The sequence below is a fragment of the Diuraphis noxia genome, unplaced genomic scaffold, assembly GCF_037042655.1.
Source record: "Diuraphis noxia isolate RWA-SAM2 unplaced genomic scaffold, SU_Dnox_SAM2 contig0003, whole genome shotgun sequence".
NCBI classification, from domain to species: Eukaryota; Metazoa; Arthropoda; class Insecta; order Hemiptera; family Aphididae; genus Diuraphis; species Diuraphis noxia.
Window position 1 is genome coordinate 5,762,948 of NW_028301713.1, and position 21,358 is coordinate 5,784,305.

The following is a 21,358-nucleotide window of genomic DNA, read 5'->3' on the forward strand; positions in this document are numbered from 1 at the left end:
TGTTAGTAAACTTTTCTTGTTTAGCCAGCGCCGACTAGTAGATTTTCCGGTTTCCCAATTTTAAGTTTTATTTTGACATACAATTTTTTTTATAAATTAGTATATTATTTTTAATATGTTTTCCTGTGAGGTTAGGTGTTATTATTTGTTTAGTGTTTTCAAATTTTTTTTTTTTTTGTTCAAGCAATTAATAAATGTCAATAATATTATCTATCAATAATTTATTATTAACAAAATGTCTGTGAATAAAATGTTGTCTTGGGTGTTGTGCCTTGTGCAGTGTACTAAACAACTTACTGAACCAAGTAAACCATGAAATATGAAAATACTAATATAGTAATATTTCAAAATATAATATAATATTGTGATAAGGAAATGGATCATACGAAAAAATTTTCCTGCGAAAGTGCGAAGAACCTTAAGAACCGTTCGTAAAATGACTGATGTCTGATAGCGCTTTACCAACTTTACAACGGTGGCGTTTAAATGAACTAATAGAGCGTTACCCTCATGGACATAATATTTATAATATTTATATACAACTTTACTTATAACAATATGTTATGTCTATAGCGGTTACCATTAATTATCCTTGGATATAATAATGACATGACGGCGTCCATACAATAATTCATAATATTACAATAATTTATTATTATTCTGTAATCGTCCCGGAAAACGCGGTTTTCTCTTTCCATGACCACTAGATTAGGAATGCCGTACAATAATTTCGTACGATTGTCGATTACACAATATTATTTGAACAGATGGCGTGGAACCACGAACTACGTTTATGCAATATTGTATTAGTTTGTGCATGTTACAATACTGATTCGAATCGCAACCAATCAGAAAGATGTAATTTCCTTTTAACCATTGTTTTCGACCCTGTGAGGTACCGAACTGTACCGTACGTCAAGCGACGAGCGTCCGAACCGATGCACTTCGAACTATCTGTTTTTAATTTTTATGAAGATTTTACTATTTTATTATATTAGTCGGTGGTTCTTGTTTTTCACCCGCCTGAGTGTTTGAATATTCTGATCTGTTGATTCCTGAATCGGAATCAAGATGTATACGGTGAGTACATTTTTAAAAATTATGTTAAATGCTTAAATGTTTCTCGTTAGCTACGACTGAAACAATTACGACGTTTCACGTTTTCAAACGCACAATTATGCATTGGAATTGCTCAGAATTTAGTATTATTCAGTGTTACAGTTGTTTATCTGAACACCATAAATAAATATCCTCGTTTTTCGTTGTGTATTTTGTTTTTCATTAAATACGTTTATGTTTACCTCTGGATATTCTCTATATTGTGTTGTTGAAATAAGCCAGGCAGTTTTATGTTTAATTTCTGCTTTACCTATATATTAGGTTGGCATGGTAATATAGTATAGTATTGTAACCATATTGATTATTGATACACAATAATTGTCATTTTTTGATGATCACTCATACAAACTAAACAAGATAAATAATGTTATTTGCATGTATTATTATATTATAATACAACTAGTGTTTATAAAATGTAGTAGGTTAGCTATATAAAAGAAAAATATGAGGTAAATAATAAAACTAATAAAGTAGTATTTATACCCAAAAAGTGACTTTACAAGTGTACCTCTATTAATATTTCATTGGTACCATCCTACCTAGTTCAATTATGAAAGTAAAATAGTTAACTGAAACTAAATCTACCTAGTTAATAAGATCAAAATTTTTAAATCTAATATAAAATATATTATGTAATTAATTATATGAACAACCAATAAGGTGTTTAATTAAGTTTAGATGATAAATTACATAATTAGAAGTTTTTAAATTTATGAATTATTAAAATTTATAATAGTACAAAGTTATTAGTTTCTAGGTAAACACTTATCAAAAAGTTAAACATTTTGAAATTATTTTTTTTTTAGACAACTATTTTTTTAAATGTTTAAGACTGTTCCCAAAAAATTAGGTACTTGTAATAACAGCTATTTTTTTATTTTAAGCAGTATTTACTCTGCGATATCTCTCAAAGTAATGGAAATATCAAGTATCTGGTAAAATAATAAAAATATTTTTTGGTACTTAATTATTTCCTAAAAAATGATAATAACAATTTTGTGGAATTTATTTTTCTGAAAATATTGATGTTTCATAATTTTATTTTCATTCATTTCCCAATTTTAAATTATTATTTTTTTGAGAAAAATTGAGAATTATTTAATATTGTAGTGTTATCAATAGGGTTTGGATTTGTATGCATTCAAAAACTTTAAAATAGTATGCATTTATGCATCAAAAAACTTTTTAATATGTATTTGATATTGCTCTTTTTTTTAATAATATGTAGATATGCCAAAATAGGTATGCTCTTACCCAAAATATATGCGTTTATAATATTTTTTTTTTTTTATGGACACTGTGATATCAACTTACAACATTAATTAAAGAACAATTATAAATTATAATTAATTAAATATTAACTAAATGCCCAACAACGGCTACAACATAAGGCGGCGTTTTAACCCAATATAAGTCTAAAAATATAATTGTATAAAGGAAATTTAAATATAACTGATCTTCATTGTTATCAATGACTGTATTTCGATAAGCAAAATATACTTTTAATACAAATTATCCAAAACTATAAGATACAGTAAATGAACTATTGTATACAAAATATGCTTGATTGCCTATGCCAAATTCTCCAAATATGCTCTCATCCCTAAAATATACATTTGTATGCATAAAAAACTTTTTTCTCCGATACACAAATTGTTCACATTTCTTTCTCCTGTCAAACTGCATGCATACACTCATAACAAATATGTAAATGCATACAAATCCTAACTCTAGTTATCAAACATGTGACTTGCCATACGGCGTGTGTGATCGTACAGCCGGGAAAACGCTTTCAGTGTTCCTAGTTATAATCATATTTTATTTCCTCAAAATTAGGAAAAATATTAAAAATCAGGAAATTAATGAAGATAACATTTTTAAATGTCAATATTTTCAGAAAATTAAACTACAAAATCTTCAATTTTTTTGGAAATCATCAAATAAAAAATGTATTTTTTAAATTTTTTACCAAAACATTAAAATAAATAATAAAATAACTAGTTCTTATCCTTGTGCATCTTATTACAAAACCAGAATTTTGATATCTTTTTTATTTCTTGAGATATTGCAATGGGTAAATCCTTGCAGGACACTCTGTATATTAATCCTTACTTGAATATATTTTCCTTAACAATTCTATACATTCAAATCATATTAGTATTAATAATAGTTATTTATAGTTTAAATGAGCGGGCACAGCAGTATCCTTTAAAATGTTAGTTCAGTTATAGTTATCAATGTATACATTCAATATTGTTGATATTACTAAATTAAGTTAGATATTGTTGTATAGTGTAAAAGAGTAATATGTTTATCATTACCATTACTTTATAATTTTCTTGTTGTGTACTCAAATCATTTATGTATGGTTTGCTAGATGAGTATGGTATTTTTAGATCTCCTTAATGAGCTATTTTCTTCCCTTTGACTGATTAGGTTTACTATGGTTTAAGGTGTATTATATACTGAGAATGAGATTTAAAAAGATTATATAATAATATACCATGCTTTATAATTACTTAATTAAAAAAAAAATCTATCTACCTAGGTTGTGTATTTTTTCTATTATATATCATATACATTCAGTATTTTGTGTTTCTAGACAATTATAATAACCAGTACCTAATGAGATTTTAACCATTACTTAAAAGATCTATTGAACTTAACATTAATATATTCAAATAACTTTGATATCATATTATTATTTAATTTATAGGGTACTAGTGCTGACCAGGACACTAGATTCAGTGACAAAGAAAAAAAGCTTTTGAAACAAATGAAATTTAGTGAATCTTTAAACGCTAAGGTATTATAACTAATATCATTTAATTAACCAGGTTTTTAAATTTGTTTTTATTTAATTTAATTTTCAAATATTAAAATTATCAAAATATATATGTTCTATAAAAGGTTGATATGAATAAAGTAAAGCTAGATACTATCAAACCTTGGATTGGTAAAAGAATAACAGAATTGCTAGGAATGGAAGACGATGTTGTAGAAGAATTTGTGAACAATCAGCTTGAAGCAGATACTGTATGTAAAATATCTTGTATATTTTACTTGCATTTTTTTAATACTGCCATTTTTTAGTGGCCTGATCCAAGAAAAATGCAAATAAATCTCACTGGTTTCTTGAATGGAAAAAATGCTCGAGTATTTATGACAGACTTGTGGGAATTACTTTTGTCTGCACAGGAATCTCCATCAGGAATTCCCCCTAAATTTATTGAACAAAAAAAGGAAGAATTAAAAAAGAAAATGGTAATATTACTTTTATAGTTGTACCTAATTGTTTGTGTTTCTCTTTTGTTTATTTTAGTTATTAAATGTGTTCATTTAGTTCATTTATAGTAAGAACAGTTGTGACATACTATTTCTTGTTTAAAATAAAACAGTGATTCTCAAAATTTTGTTGATTATATGTCCTATTAGCTGCAATAAAAATTATTCAAAATCATAAAATCTACAAATGATCTATGATGATACGCAATAAAATTTATTTTGGGTAACCTTTCTTGTGAATTACAGTTGGAGAACCGCTGACTTATAGTGTTCAATAATTAATATACCTCATAATTGATAGTTAAAATACACCAAAATTATTATGTAATTTGTTAGTTTATTCTGTTCATTAGATTTTTTTTATTATTATTTTATCTTGATGGACTAATGTTGCAACTATATATTACAGGAAGATCAAGAGCGAGTAGGAGATATGATTAAGAAGTTTGAAAAAGACAAAGAAGACAGAGAAAAAGAAAGAAAAAAAGATAGAGAAAGGTAATATCTTAATTTCAATTATGTATATAAAATCATTTTTATTTTGTACATGTTACATTGTCTAATATTTTTATTTTACGTTAAATTTACGTAACACTATCATCTCAATTTATGATTTACATTTCTTAGGGTTGGTAGTATACACATTTAAAATATTATTTTTTTGTCACACCTTTAATATACTGTGTATATTATAACATATTTATACTTTTATTTTTAAAAGATGTAATTATTTATTAATTACTTTATTGGTTTCAAGTTATACCATCAACTTTGTTTATAACTCTTACTTAATATCTTTTTGTGACATATTTTGTATGAATATTAAATTAATTTCAGTTTAATTAGAAAATTACGTTGATAAATGAAATATAAATATGACAGCTTATATATCTTAGGTAATTATTGAATTTATTTAAATAAAAATATCAAACAGTTCTGATAGAATTCAATGACACCTGAAACATTTTAATTCAAAATTATATTTTATTGAATTCAAATTCAACACTTCCATTACAGCAATTTGACTTAATGGCGAGATACACTTGAAATGTATGTTTACTTACTTGCCCTCTTTTTGCTTAGTGATTTCATCCAAATTCTATAAGTCAATTATCATTTTATGTGCCCAAATAACAGTCTTGATGGTCTACTAATGAATGTGTCACCACATAGAAAAAGTTACAGTATAATATGTGGTTAACTTACACTTTATAAAAAAAAAGGTTATACAATTATGAAAATAAATAATTTTAAAGAAAAATAAGTATACATTAAAAAAAAAAAAACTGTTGTGGATTATCCACAAAACATAATTTCATATCTTTCAAAAGCTAATTTAATATGCTACTTTTATTTTAGCTTTGCTACCAGTACTCGGCCAAGTACTTCTCAGATAAGTCTTCATTCGTACCACACATTTTCTTTACCTTAAAATTCTTGCTTTTATTGATGATAAAATGGATTAAAAATACTATGCTAGCAATTTATTTTTTGTAGAACACGTCATATTAGTAGTAGACTACATACTATATACATATATTTTTGTAGTTAGGTAGCACACGATAAACGATAGTAAACCGCATATTGGAATATAGCCACAGTTATTTTAGTCTAAAATTTAGTAACTTAATACAACATACCAAATAATACTTAAGTTATGTCTATGATCTACCTATCAGCCAATACCTATCTTTAGGTATTGGCTGTGGCCAAAATATGAATAATTTTAAATACTGATAATAATTGTCTACAACTTTATTATTTTAGAAGGAAAAGTCGAAGTAGATCACATACAAGAGACCGTCGTAGCAGATCTAGAGATCGTCATCGTGATAAACGTGATAAAGAAAAGGAAAGAGATAAATATAAAGACCATGATTCCGATAAAGTACGAGATAAACATTCAAAAAGAGAGTAAGTACTGTTATTTTGTCAATATATTTAATTTTAATAAAGTGCTTCAACAATTTTTACCTTTTTATTTTGTGGGTACTAAGTAAAATTTTGAGTTTTTCATACAGTTCTCCGGTTTTATACTCTGAGTGAAGCATTAAATTAATTAAGTTTAATACCATAAAATAATATTAAGTGTTTTTTTTTTCTTGAGATAATTTTTAGCCTAGGAAAATACTTCAATATATTTTCTGAAAGTGAATCATTAGGAAAAATGAGAATTTTACATCAATATTTCTTATTTTGCTATAATTCAAAATAAATTAATTCTCCCATATATTACTTATAATAGTACAATTTGTTACTTTTATAGCATGATAAACAACTTAAATATCATTATAAATTCATTATAAAATAAACTTAGTATTAAGGCTAATCTAAATCATATCAACCCCGAATCATTTTTCACATGCAATAATTATTCATCATTGCATTCAAATTAGACACATTCATAATAATGATTTCAATTATATGGTACTAGTACCTACTGTATGTTGGAGTGTTACATCCTCATTCCCTCCTTTTTTTTTTAAGTATTACATAATAAATGTATTTTTATGTCATTAGTTCTCGTTCAAAGTCAAAAGGCAAATTTGTGAGTAATGGACATACTTCACCAACTAAAAGAGAAAAAAGCCGTAGTTGTTCACCTAAACATGATGTTACCTTAACGGAAGAAAAAAATATTAACCCAAAAACTTCGTAAGTATTATCTTAATAATAATATTTTATCTGACATATAATTTAGTTGATATTTGTTAGTCTTAATGATAGTTAATTCATAAAAAATAAATACTTGAGTTATGTTGAAATAAAATTTGTTATTATTTTCATTAATAATTACTTTCTTGTGTGTAACCAATGAAACCCCATCAAAGCTTCAGATCTATTGATTACAGACCCAATTTCACTCGGAGTTTCTTTTCTTAGATAAAAATTATGCTGAAGATTAGTCTATCAGAAGGTATTAGGAAAAATCTATTTGTGATTCACTATAACTTATTCAAGTTCAATTTTAGATTCTTAGTGGGACAATAAATTAATTGATTTTATAATGTTTTGTGTGTGAAAAGTGATGCCTTGATCATCAACTTCGTTTAGGTATATGAATATTGGCATAGATTATGAATCTATTATCAATTTTTAATGGTCGAAATTGAAAATTCTCACTACTTTTAAAATAATCTTTAGGTAATTTATAACCAAAAAGTTAGATAGTCTGCTCAGAATCATTTTTCTTCATATAAGTACATTAATCCATTTTCAAATTTAACTTCTTTGTTACTATGTCTACTCAATGACTGTACCCTCAGTATCTACTGTAATACAGATTGTATTAACAGATTGTCAGATTTTTATTTAAGGTATCTAAATCAGCGAATTTTCTAATATCTGAATTAATTTGCTTAAAACATAAAGAACTTACTTATCAATATGTTAATGAACACGACATATTAATGTAATCTAAGACGTATATGAAATATCTCTTAAAAAATACTTAATTTATTTATTAACAATAAATATGCTATACTTACCTATTTTCATACTAATTATCATTATTTTTATGTTTTTTTTTTTTTTTTTGATTCTAGTGTTTCACCTGCTAAAGAAAAAATTGTAGAAACAAATAATAAACCTAAACCTAAAGAACGGTCATCATCTAGGGATTCTACTAAACGTAGGGAGAAAAAACGGCGTCACTCTTCTTCATCAAGTCGTAGTTCATCATCATCATCTAGTTCTTCTTTAAGCCCAGGTACTTCTTAAAAATTTTAAATTCATTTAACTGATCTAGTTATTTTATAAAGTGTTGGCTTTGTTTTTCTAGACCGTAAAAAAGATTTTGAGATTCAAAAAAAAGAAAACAGTATCCAAAAAAAAAGACAATACCGAACTAATAAAGACGATTCGTCTGGTAGTGAATCAGACAAAGATAAATCTACAGATAGAAGAGTAATATTTTTAATTTATTTATATAAATGTTTAAAAATATTAGATGTACCTGATTTTGTATTGAATGTTGACTAACAAAAAATATATATATTAATTTTTTAGGATCGTCGTGATCGTTCATCTTCTCGATCAAGGCGTCCATCTAGGCATGCTTTCAATCGTAGCCGCTATCGTGAAAAAAGTCGTGATCGTTATTATAGAGATAGAGAAAGGGAAAGGGCAAGAGAAAGAGAACGTAATCGCCGTGATCGTGAGCGGGAACGTAGAGATAGAGAAAGGGCAATTCGTGAAAGAGAACGTGAACGTGATAGACGTAGGCAAAGAGAAAGGGAAGAAAGATCATCACCTCGTAGAAGGTAATTTGTAATATTAAATACCAAATCTAATAGCTTAAAACAATTCTAAAATGTATATTTTATTATGGTTAGGAAATCTAGAAGTCCTGAAAGAAAATCTAGATCAGGCAGCCGACATACAAGATCTCGTTCAAAATCTAAAGTATGTTATTAATAATTAAGAACTTGTTTGTGATACCAGTTAAGTTGTTTGTGTCAATTTAACTTCATTAAGTTATAAATATAAAGGTATATAAGTTATTTATTGTTTAGAGGAGACCAAGTGGAAAATCGCGTAGCAGGGAACGCATTGTTAAGGGCTCCAGTATTGTTTCCCCTACCAAAAAAGATAACACTTCAAAATCAAAGGTATTATACATACATTTATATCACTTGTCATAGACAATTTTACTATATTATGATATTATGTAATTTCAACTTATTCTTATTTCATGTTATTACAGTTCTTAAATTTTTTTTTTTCAGGCTCCTCAAGAAAGCTTATCTAGAACTCCTTCACCTTTCAAGAAAGTGGATGACAAGGCAGAACGTAAACCAGTAAAAGATAGATTGTAAGTATAAGACAGTTTTATTTAATTAAGAGCTCAATAAGAAAGTTTGCTGATATTGGGTAATGACATTTGATGGATAGCATAGCTTAACTGTAGTTTCCCCTATTTATAAATGTTTTTAAAAATAAAGATAAAGAAATAAGGAATCAAATTATAAATTAAAATAACTTTTTGATGACGCCGGTAGGTATACTGCTTCACAAATAAACATACTCACGACACAGCCTGCAGGCCACAACACAAAGACAATAGATTTACTAATCTACACAATACTTTTTATGTCAATAAGAAATATCTATTTATATACATCCCAAGATAAAAAAATTAATATTTTTGCTATTTCATCATAATTGACAAATACTTAAGAGGATGCTACACCCACATGTGTTGTCTCCGTTTTACAAGTGCATAACACATCAAATTGTATGCTCAGCAGATCACACTTAGCTCCATTAGTTTAAAATTTAGAGTTAATTGGCCTCTTATTGGCTTTTTATTATATTAAAAAATGAGTTATGAGTATTTTAAGATATATAAACAATTTTAAATTTTAAAATACACAAAACTTGCTATAAAATTTAAATTTAATAAAAACCCTATGTGAAGCCCTCAATAATAATGTTACCTCTAATTTTTATAAGAGGTCAATTTACTCTAAATTTTAAACTAAAAGATCTAAATGTGATCAGTTCTGCTTAAAATTTGTTATGTTATGAACTTGTAACTCTTAATCTTATATACAGAAATATGGGACTTAAATAAATCAAATGAAAATACTTTTTAGTTTTTAGTTGATACCAAAGACATAATTTGTATGATATTTTTATAAAATTAAATAATTTGATACTTATTATTTTTAGGGGTGTTAGGGATGATCAACATTCTAAATCTCAGCCACAAAGATCAAAAGGACAATCTCCTTCATCAGAAAAGAAAAATAACACTGATAAAAAGTAATTTTATTGTATTTATTTATAAAAACTCTCACTTGGGTAAAAAGTACAACATATAGTATAAAATTATAAACAAATAAAAATTTTTTAAATTACAACTATTATCATACAGAAATCAAAATAAGATAGATTTTCATTCACATAACGTAAAATTCTATAAATATTGGGGCTCTGAGATACAAGATTTTGTTTACTTATTATTGGAATATGTAATGTATATTTTTAACCAAAAGATGGGCACTGATACCATTATGTCTTTGGGCAATTAATAGTTCCATTCAATAGTTTGTATGCAAATACACAATCATTATAATCGTTTTTATTGCTCAAAGGGGATATTTTAACTGTTTCTCAACTTCAAACAAGTTTAGTTTAAATATGGTCATTCTAATGAAGTTTCTTTGTGTTTCAAGTAATAACTTATTTATAAATTCAATATTTGTCTTTTATATGTATTAGTTAAATAACTTTAAATATATATATTTATTGAATATTTGTTTTAGAAATTCATCAAGTTCGAGACGAAAATCATCAGCATCTCCTGTTGTTAAAAAGAAAGAAGAAGTGAGTATTTTATTACTCCATATTATGTAACATTATTTGCAAGGGTTAAGTTGTATATTATTCTTAAAAAATATATTTAAATTATCATGTTTATAAAATATAATATTTTTAACGTAAAAACTGTTCAACATATAAAGTATTATGATTAGATTCAGTTTAAAAACAGAAATAGATATAAAAATATTAACAATATATTTTTGTTAGTATTGTGATTAAGAAGATGGTAGACAGAAGTCAGATTTCTGATAAATAGGTAATTTGTATTCAGCAAATTTTCTACCGTAGTATTGTTACTTTTAATATTACAGATACTGCCAGATCTTTTATAATATTTATTATATAATTAAAAATATATTAATTTTATTATATTTACAAAATTTAAGTCATGAGCAATTTTTATATTGTAATATTTTACATACTCATTAATTTCTTTAATATGAAAATATCATAAAATTCTAACTTATTACATAAATCATTATGGCCTTACCTTCAAATTTGTTAGGTCATTAATTAAATTCACCCTGATCATAATAAAGTTAGGAACCATTCCCAAAATTGGTTCTGGTAAATTTTATATGTGGCATTCTCTCAAAAACTCATACATAACTTTATAATATTTTATAAACTAAAATATTCATTATTTTTTTTATTATTACATTCATTCTATTTTTACTTAATCCATTTATATTGTATGTGCCTGGAATTATACATATTTTTATTTGACTAATAGGAAAAAATTAAAAAACCTATAAAAAAATCGGACACTTCTGATGCCGAAAACCCAAAAGTTAAAAAAAAAGAAGAATCAAGTTCTTCATCAGATGAATCATTAAAAAAGACTAAAAAGAAAGTTAAAAGAGATTCTAGTTCAGACGATGATAAAGTTAAAGCTAAGAAACGGAAACTCAAGGATTCTACTTCATCTGAAGATGATGATTCTAAGAAAAAAAAGAAACGTAAAAAGAGATCGTCCAGTTCAAGTTCAGAAGTATGTGTAATTTAGATTTCTAATTAAGTTTAAAATTTGTATTTTTTTCATTGTATATATTATTTATTACAGGAAAGTGACAGAGATGACAAAAAAAAGAAAAAAGACAAGAAACATAAAAAACATAAGAAGCATAAGAAACACAAAAAACATAAGAAACGCAAGACTGAAGAAAGTGTAAATAACATTTTTATACAAACTATACTTATGTATTAAAGTTTTTAATAATATTTTGTTCTGTTATAATATATTAGGGTTCTGATGCCAAATCTGGAGATGAATCGGAACAACGTTTAAGAGAAAAGGCATTACGTACCATGAAAAAGAAAAATCAAGCTAAACATGACGATACTCCTAATAGTAATAGCAGTGAATAACGAGGTTAGTTAATATTGAAGATAAAACCTTAACAATTGTTTGACTAGTTTAAATCTCAATAATTATTTATAAGATAGAATGTCTAATTATACTTGCATTGAACAAAAAAAAGGTCTTAGAAATCTGTAGAAATTAAATAGTACAAAGAAAGTTTTAAATAAAACATTAATATTTAACACGTTTAAATCTGTATATTTTTAACGCAAAATTGTATCCTAGATGTTTTTTTTTTTTTTACTTTACTTTTATTATTACTTAACTATACTAATATAATAATCAATCATTTTAAATACAAAAACAATATAATATAAACATAATTTCATTCTGTTTTTATCTTTGCTGATCTTTTTTCAAGCAGATAGTTTAAAAAAATATATTTTTGTATTCAAATAATAACACTGTCCAAACTCATAACAAATGTATTTATTTTTTTTTCTATTTAATTTACTTGTTTAGTCAATAAATAATATTTTTAGGCAAGAATTTTTTCTTTTTGTCATATTGATCGTTGTAATTCTAGCAACGAGAATTTGACAGGTTAGTCTACTGTCCAGTCAACAGGCTGCTGACTTGTTGGCAGAGTTATACTTGCATCATTTTCATAGCGCTGTCTGATCATTTTTGATGTCCCACAATTTTATTTCAATCAACATTTTTAATGAGCAACTCCGATACATCTATCAACATCCATTCTGCATTTCTTCTATCAACATATCTGCAATCAACATTACTTCTATAAACACACCTGCAATCAACATATCTACATTCAACATAACTTCTATCAACACACCTGCAATCAACATATCGACGTTCAACATTACTTCTATCAACACACCTGCAATCAACATATCTACATTCAGCATTACTACTATCAACAAATTCTTATTGAACATTCCTTCTATTAACACCAAATAATCACTGCAATCAACATTTCTCTCATTGCCAAGTATCCTTCAATAATACTCTTTCAAGATCATTTAAGTGCTATGCGTTTTCAATTCATTGAAAACTATCACTTTATTCACGAATTATTCATATCCGCATGATTAGAATAACCCAGAATAAGATGACGTGTGAAAATGTTAATACTTAACCAATGACAGTTGTGTTATGGTATGCATCCTAAAATATCATTGTTTTATTAAATAAACAATTTATAAAAGTTTTTTTAATTTTAATTTTAGGATAAATACAATATCTACGCAGCTGTATGAAAATGTACCTAGACCAATTGAAAATCTACAGTTGATCTAAAAAGTTTTTCGCTTAAGACAAATTATTAATTTTATATAATATAATATACTTTTATTTTGTCTTAAAAATTTTTGTTTTGTGAAAACTATTTAATGTTTCATTATTTTGTTTCAGGTCTTATAGTTAAGAAGAAATATAAGTATGAGTGAAAATTTTGAAGAGTGGGACATTGAAGATTTCTCAAATATTTAAATAATAAACAATTATAACATAAACGCAATTATACTCATCTTACAATACAAATATTATGTATTATTTTAAATCTTAAAAATGTATTATAACTTAAAATACATTGTTTAATTTATTGTTTCATGTAAGCGATACAACATAGTTTACATTTAGTAATGTTTTATTATTAGCTATTACAATTAGATAAAAAATAAATATGACATATTTTTACTTAAATAGGTATTTTCATTTGTTTTGTATAATTTCCAACTTCTATTTTACCCTGATAAGTTTAATGTCCCACACACAATGCAATTTGAATTTTAAAAAAAATATTCTATATTTGTATAATTTTTGAGGTGGGTAGACTATTTTAATTTATGGCTATATGATATATTTGTAGAAATAAATGTGATAAATGGGAGTTAAGTTAAAATTGAATGTTAGTAAAATATTTCAACTTATAACTGCTGTTTGCTAATACAATTTAAATTAAAAATGTATCTACACATACAGAATTATTTATAGTCTGTTAAGGATAACAAAGTCAACATGTTGATTGTACTTTTCAAGGAATATGGTTAACAGCCTAGCCTCATATATGCACCAATAATGATAAAAAAAATTGTTATAGAAAAGCTCCAAACAAGTACAAATGAATGTGAAATATATTCTAAAATATAAAATAGCTATCACCTATCACCATTATTATGGCATTATATTACTTGGTGCTAACTATTAATTAAATGTAATACATTTTAATTTATATTTATAGTAAAAAAAAATGATACTTTTCTTATAATAATGCAACCTATAACAAAAAGTTGTCTTCCAATATGTTATTTTTAACAATGTTAATTGTAACTATAACAGCTAATAACTAACACCTATTACATTTTTCTATGATAATATTATTTCAATATCTTGAAAATTTGTTTCATTTATACACATTGTATATGACTACAATGTATTAACCGGCACAATACACTAAACAAAAAAATAAAAATATTGAGTTAATATTCATTAGAAAGTAGATTAATAATATTTGGTAATTACTATTTTATTAAATACAAGACTAGCACCAGATTTTTCAATCGTATTCATTATTGCATAATATTTTTGAACGCGGTTTTCAAATTTTTTCTTTAATTTGTACATTGTCTTCCATTGTATTTAATCCAACGACTTCAGATTCAGTTATATCCTCGTTAATTGAATAAAGTAATTTTTTGGCTAATGTTTGAATGTCTTCATCATCACTATTACAATGAGTAGTTACTAATTTGATAAAAGTTGAATTTTTGTACAAAACAAGTTGTTTTTGACCAATGCCACCTAATAAAAATAAAAATATGATAAACATTTTCTATTATTCCCTAAAATTAGACAATTATAATGTACTAATACTGTATAAACATATTAATTAATGTTTAAAATAACTTTTATAATCGTAATGTAATTTGACATTACTAATAAATTATAATGCATTTTTCGAACTAACATACCTAACACGCATAAATCGACATCCATAAAAACATTTCAGTGTGGTTAGATTAATTTGACTGTAATTAGAATCGTAGTGAGTCTGGTTCATCATTGGTTAAAATATTATTCAATTCATCTAAGATTATACATACCTCGACAATTGTGTGTATAAAACAATTTTATAAATATTTTTTAATAAATTATTAACATAGAAAGTTTAAAAGTATCTAAAGGACCATTTTAAAAATGTATATTGTGTAGCAATAAGCAAAATATGGCAGACCCCTCAAACCAAAGCCAATGACATTGTAACATGTATAAAAAATTAAAACAATAAAAATTAAAGAAAACTAATATTTTATGTGGTTTTTACAATAACGTATATAATGAAGAACATAAGAAGTAGTAAAAATAAATAATGTTTATGTTTAACTTCAGTCACGTTTCTGGTGGAAATTGAATCTATGTGCATTCAAGAAGTTAAAATTAACAATTCTCAGTAGTTTTTTAGTCGGAAAAATTTTTTTTTAAGGAAAAACAGAAATTTTCAAGCAAAATCGATTTGGTTTTTGGTTTATTTCAAAAAATAACTGTTAATACAAGATATTGTCACTGAATTTGTATATAATCATTATGATCAATTATACGATTCTTTTTGAGCTAATTACAGGTATAAAAAAATTACTATTTCTTTATTTTTTTTAAAATTATTATTAAAAAAAAATTTTCCTTACACAATGATTTTAAATCATTCAATTCAGATTTAATAGATTCATTATAATGACCCACTCAACAACTATTGAAAGGTTAGTACTCACTCACCTTTTTTTATGATACATCTTATTATGTCCATGCCTTTCATTACTATTGAATTAAATGTAGTGTGGCTTAAAACATCAATAGTGGTTTTGATCAATTTATCTGTACAATTCTCATCCATAGACTTGAAATTTGTAACATATAAAAGATTCCTTTAAAATAAATCAACTGTGATTATTTAAGTCAATTTTAAAATAAATAAATAACTTTTAAAACATACTTGAACAAACAGAGTATAGATACTTCCATCAATGAATTGTTATCCTTGATTGATTTGTCCAAAGTATTTATAAACCATGTTATTTGTTTCATTATAGTTTTTGCAGGACTTATGGTTAAATGATTTGGTTCATATTCTATAGTATTACAATGCTGTATTTTATAATATTTTAATTTTTACTAAAAATTAATATTAACTTACTATATCTACTAAAATTCGCTAATGATCTTACAGCCGACAACTTAACGTACAAATTATTAGAATGTAGTTTTTTCAGTAGCCATTCTACTAAATATAAAACATCAAGTTGTTTATTTTTTTCCATTGCACCATCTAAATAAAAAGATATTTAAATTTATGAGAGATAATTCATCAAAAATTAAAATCTAACTTTACAATGTATATGTTTTTACGGCAATTACCATGATAAATATTATGTATAATAATTTTAATATATTAAAGGTAAAATGTATTAATGCCTCAAAATTAATTTGTACTTTTTATTTTTAACTGATTTTCTAACTTTATAAATAGTATCATTAAATAATTAGATTAGCACATTAGTCAATTGACTTGCACTGTAAATTTTATTGACCTCTAGTAAAATGAATTTGACAAACAAGCCTACTATTAGACTTAATTTTATCAAATTTTGCTCAACTCCAAATTCAATAAGACACAAGCCAAATTCACAGAAAAATTAATATTAATATTATAATATATTGTAGTTAAAAATTCAATAAGTAGTCCATACCATCATTGGAAAGCAATATTATAATATCACATATTTTTTTAACAATACGTTTTGGTTCTTCTTCTTGATTTTCTTCATATTTATCCAATACTTCTATTAACACTTTATATTTTTCTTTCAATATCCAATTATAAACATCTAAAAATATTTTTATTTTTTAATACAATTTATGTTAATGAGTCAATTTAAGTTCAGTATTTTATGCATTTACTATGAGTTTTAGAGACTTGTTTGATGAATTTAATACAAATTGAAGTAACATTGATTTGCATATTATATGTTTCCAATAAACGATCAATAAAATAACATTTTTCAAAGTCTGTTATTGTAGTGTTACTTGAGGACTTTCTAACAATATTGATCATTACTGACACCAAGTTTATATAAAATCTATGGTTATTGTTCTTATATTCCATATATTGAATTCCATAAAAATTTAATTCTTCAATCATGTTATCCTGAAACTGTGAAAAAGTGTTATACAAATTTGTCTAATATATTAATAGATTATTATGTATTATTTATATGAACCTTGTAATTGTAGTCATTCAAATGAGTTAAATTTAATAATAATCCAATGATAACAGGTTGAATGTTTTCATTAATGTTTGTTTTCAAAACTTCAATCGTAATTAAAAGACATCCTTCCTTTAATGCACACTTGGTATTTTCCTCTAAAAATATTTTGAAATAAATGTTTTTAAGTTTTTCTTTTTAAGTGCTTGATTACATTTAGATGCATATTGTATAATTAATATTAAGTTGTTATAAGCAGACAAATTTGTTTTCATTCAAAAGAAACTTGAAAAATATACTTTTTAATATTAGTTATAAACTGGTAAGTGACTACCTACAAAAAAATATATATAATCCTCTTGGTTTATGGTAGTTATGAATTTCCTGATGTTTAATTTTAATATTAAATATACATATTACATTGAGAATAATATTTATTTCATATATGACTACATAATATTATGCTTTATGCATTAATGAATGTGAACACTTGTAACTGAAACTAATGTTATTATTTACCATGGTAATAACAAAGATTTCCAATTGCACGACATGTCTGAAGGAGACATTCTTGAATATATTTATCTTTATTAATACGACTTGTAAGTGATTTTAATATATTTACAGTAGACATGGTTATTTTTTCTCCAAAATAATGTCTCGCTAAGTCATCTGAACATAATGAAGCAATCACATTACACCCAGCAGCTAAAACTTGATTGCCGTAAACATTGGGTGATAAAGGCAAATATTTAATTAATTTTTCATAATCATCTGCCAACAAACCTAAAAATAGTCATCAAATTTATATTTTATGTTTAGATGTTTGAGGAATCTTAATTCACATGATTGATTATTTCAGGGATAGTATTTATGTAATACTTGTAAAAAACTCAAAAATTGGGATTAACGCACAATATTGACTAATAAAAATAAAATGACTATTTATAAAAAGAATTAAGTAAATTTAAAATTGTTAGAATCATTTTTGAAATTTGTGAAAGCTGTAATACATTAAATATTTGTGATAAGTACTTACATTTTGGGTCAAGTGCAGATAATTCATTCAATAAATCCATAATATTGTTATAATCATTTTCATTGACTTGTTTATTTTTTATATTGATATTAAAAGACTCGAATAGAGAAATTTTTTCCATTATGAAATTCTAAAAAATATATAATATATTAATATATAGGTAAATAACACATTAATATTAATCATTTTTATTTAGAATATTATGTTGTTTTTCATTCTTATAAACTTAATTAATTATTCAATAACTATTCACCAACCTGATTTTCTAATTGTATTATTCTTTTAATAATTTTTTTGTACCTAATTAATTACATGAACGTAATGATTTCAATTGATTTTTAAAAAAAAATTTTTATTTAAAACCTTCAGATCACTATCATTTATTGCCATAAATCATAGTCAAAAAATAATATTATTTCAAATATATTAAAAGATATCATTTTAAGTAAACATTACTGAAAATACAGTTATTATAAACAATTTGTTTAAAAACTAAACATTTCACGAAAAATTCATTTCATATTTAAACCGGGTCCACACGATGATAGTTCCTCTCGCAAGAGTCGCTATCGTGATAGTAGCTCTCAACTATCACGCATGTATGATAGTGCGAGAGTTGCTCTCACGATAGGTCGTCGATAATTACCACAGAACAATATAGAATAGACAGTCGATCAGCTGTGCGGGTTTACGTATCCCTACGGTATGAAGTATTGGACTCTAAAAATTGTACCGTATCCGTAATCTGATAGGATGTTGGCAACGTGTATCCCTCTTTGTTACGAAATTTTAAAAACGGATACAACGCAATGGCCAGGCGGCATTAACCACGTCCTGTCCTGTATGGCTGTATAATGTATATTCTGTATCCCGTAATCCGTAGTTGTAGCGTTTTCATATGTTATTAGTATTATTACTTACTAATTTATTATTCAATTTTTTTTGTAATTAATAATTTTCATTATGGTTGTAAAGTGTCTGGTGTGCCCTAACAAATGTGGGCCATTATCCCAAACTAAATTTATAATATGTTAGTTCTTTAAACCTAGTATTCTATTCTAAATTCAATATCCTGTTATTACATAAGCCATTAATTAAAGTATTTTAATATTTTTTTCATTAGAGTTATTAATTAAATACAGGGCCAGCGCTACCTTTTGCGAGGGCCTGTGCAAAATGTATTTAATTTATTTAACCAATAAGGCAATAACTATAGTTATCTATAAATTATAGACTATAGGTGTAATTAAAAACGAAAAATTATCAAAAATACATGTCCCAAATAAAACAATTTCTTTAATAATTAAATTTAATATATTAAAGAGTTAAGCTCTTCCAAAATGTTGACCCTAGTTACATCTATGATGTTTAATGGTATTAAAAAATACTTAAGGGAAATAGCGATTATCAATTTTCAACTGTTCAATAATTACTTTTAAACGTATGTGTAATACGTCAACTTACATATCATATCATACGAGTAAACAGACAACTTCCAAAATATATATTAAGGTATACAAAGGTTTTGTAATTTTACCGCACCACGTTGCTTTTCAAAATATTATACATATTTAATTTAATATTACTTATATTCTTGTTTTATTTTATTGAAGATTTTTATACAAAATATATTTAATCACGAGGTCCTGGACAAATGCCCCGTTTTTGCCTCCCCCTAACGCCGGCCCTGATTAAATAATTAATTTTACATTTTAATGCTAAAACATTCAAACTTGGTAAAATTACTAAGTACTGTACTATACAAACTACAAATATCGTTTTGTGGTAATCAATGTTCAGCGGTGATATTGATATGATATATTTAATTGATAACGTATGCCACGCCCTCCCGGAGACCGTGTTCAAGGCCACAGTCACCCGATTTTGCCAATACACAGAGTGTCGTACCCCTGATAGTTACTAAATAACTATAATAATATTATCTATGGTTGTTCTTGAGTCACAATATTAATTGTCTTCGTTGTGCAACCTGTATGTCTTAAATCGTGGTAGTAACCATAGATAAGTATAATATAATTATAATAATATATAAGAACAACTTACAGACTGACACCACAGATATATAAAAATACTAGATAGCCAACTTCGATATTATTATTGTCGCCAGTAAAATGGCCGCCATCCTTATCTAAAAGGTGAATGTTTATGTTTTATATTATTGATGATAAGCAATTGAAGATTAGTATTATATATATTATACTGTTATAGGTACTTATAATTATAATATTATAATGTTTAAACTTAATAATCTTTAAAAACAATTATTATTTTATACAGATTTTGAGTGGAGTTAAGTTTTTATATATGGTTTATGCAAGAAAAATTGTTAGTTTATTAATAATTTATTCTAATACAAATACCAGTATACCGTGGGATATAATTTATTTGAACAGCAGCAGGCTGTCGTGTTCACGCGGCGATGGCGATAGTATTCGATAGCACTATCACGATAGCGACTATTGCGAGAGTAACAACTTACTGTCATCGTGTAAAATGAAGTAAACCAAAATATTAAAACAGATAAGAAACCAAACTTATCAGCAACACAATATAGAAACCATGAAGATTAGAGATAAGGAGACCAAACTCCGTATACAAAATATGGCCCGACAAAAGTCGCACGGTTATTCTGCCACCAGGAGCGCGTCGTTCGATTAGAGGGCTATGTTTTACCACATATTATACGTATTTTACTATAAATGTACGTTTTTTTTTGTATTTGAATGAAATATAAATTATCATTCATTACTTATTACCTGCTTATATTAAAGTGTACTTAAATATATAATTAAAGTTCAAAAGGTGTTTCCTGTAAAAAAAGTTTAAAATTCAAAATATTCTATAATGACTACAAGTTTAATGAAAAATGGTATGTATATTATTTATACATATTATACATGAACTAAAGTTTTGATAATTTTCTACTACACTTGGTTTTTTCCTTTTTTTTTGTGGTTTCATTGTAGTTTGAGCGTCTTACAA

The 21,358-nt window shown here is 25.5% G+C and overlaps 2 protein-coding genes across 13 annotated transcripts; one reads left to right on the plus strand and one right to left on the minus strand.

Annotated features, from left to right (window-relative positions):
• The first annotated feature begins 859 nt into the window (after window positions 1-859).
• Srrm1 (Serine-arginine repetitive matrix 1) lies at window positions 860-13,759 on the plus strand. 8 transcript variants are annotated; one of them, XR_016190948.1, is made up of 21 exons: window positions 862-1,080; window positions 3,836-3,925; window positions 4,030-4,155; window positions 4,213-4,383; window positions 4,814-4,902; window positions 6,172-6,318; window positions 6,925-7,059; window positions 7,950-8,113; window positions 8,186-8,310; window positions 8,413-8,666; window positions 8,739-8,808; window positions 8,919-9,014; window positions 9,132-9,217; window positions 10,078-10,170; window positions 10,674-10,734; window positions 11,465-11,722; window positions 11,795-11,899; window positions 11,977-12,103; window positions 12,621-13,213; window positions 13,285-13,318; window positions 13,469-13,759. XR_016190948.1 is itself a non-coding variant. In XM_089223601.1 (19 exons), exons 1-18 carry the CDS (start codon window positions 1,072-1,074, stop codon window positions 12,097-12,099), a joined length of 2,193 nt encoding a protein of 730 aa, XP_089079727.1. In that variant the 5' UTR covers window positions 860-1,071; the 3' UTR covers window positions 12,100-12,103; window positions 13,469-13,759. The 8 variants fall into 8 exon arrangements, 4 of the variants coding, with proteins under 4 accessions (XP_089079727.1, XP_015371355.2, XP_015371352.2 ...); XR_016190946.1 differs by having other exon boundaries at window positions 13,285-13,759; XR_016190949.1 differs by lacking the exon at window positions 13,285-13,318.
• On the minus strand, window positions 11,536-20,971 carry vimar (visceral mesodermal armadillo-repeats). 5 transcript variants are annotated; one of them, XM_089223604.1, is made up of 11 exons: window positions 20,745-20,971; window positions 18,356-18,485; window positions 17,836-18,102; window positions 17,332-17,474; window positions 17,012-17,264; window positions 16,801-16,938; window positions 16,248-16,379; window positions 16,047-16,182; window positions 15,830-15,978; window positions 14,605-14,857; window positions 11,536-14,509 (listed from the first exon to the last, which is right to left on the minus strand). In XM_089223604.1, the coding sequence occupies exons 1-10, from the start codon at window positions 20,859-20,861 to the stop codon at window positions 14,655-14,657; spliced, it is 1,668 nt and encodes a 555-aa protein (XP_089079730.1). In that variant the 5' UTR covers window positions 20,862-20,971; the 3' UTR covers window positions 11,536-14,509; window positions 14,605-14,654. The 5 variants fall into 5 exon arrangements, with proteins under 5 accessions (XP_089079730.1, XP_089079729.1, XP_089079731.1 ...); XM_089223603.1 differs by having other exon boundaries at window positions 14,579-14,857; XM_089223605.1 differs by having other exon boundaries at window positions 14,579-14,857; window positions 20,737-20,871.
• Between the last annotated feature and the right edge of the window lie 387 nt (window positions 20,972-21,358).

What these genes read in the sequence shown, in the direction of transcription:
- vimar (XM_089223604.1), bottom strand. Translation starts at nt 20,861, where the DNA reads ATGACAGTAAGTTGTTACTCTCGCAATAGTCGCTATCGTGATAGTGCT. An exon ending in AAATCTTTGTTATTACCATG is followed by an intron (nt 17,475 to 17,835) that starts GTAAATAATAAC and finishes AAATATTTTTAG; the next exon opens with AGGAAAATACCAAGTGTGCA. An exon ending in TGAATGACTACAATTACAAG is followed by an intron (nt 17,265 to 17,331) that starts GTTCATATAAAT and finishes ACTTTTTCACAG; the next exon opens with TTTCAGGATAACATGATTGA.
- Srrm1 (XM_015515866.2), top strand. An exon ending in AAAAATAACACTGATAAAAA is followed by an intron (nt 10,171 to 10,673) that starts GTAATTTTATTG and finishes TATTTGTTTTAG; the next exon opens with AAATTCATCAAGTTCGAGAC. An exon ending in AACGCAAGACTGAAGAAAGT is followed by an intron (nt 11,900 to 11,976) that starts GTAAATAACATT and finishes ATAATATATTAG; the next exon opens with GGTTCTGATGCCAAATCTGG.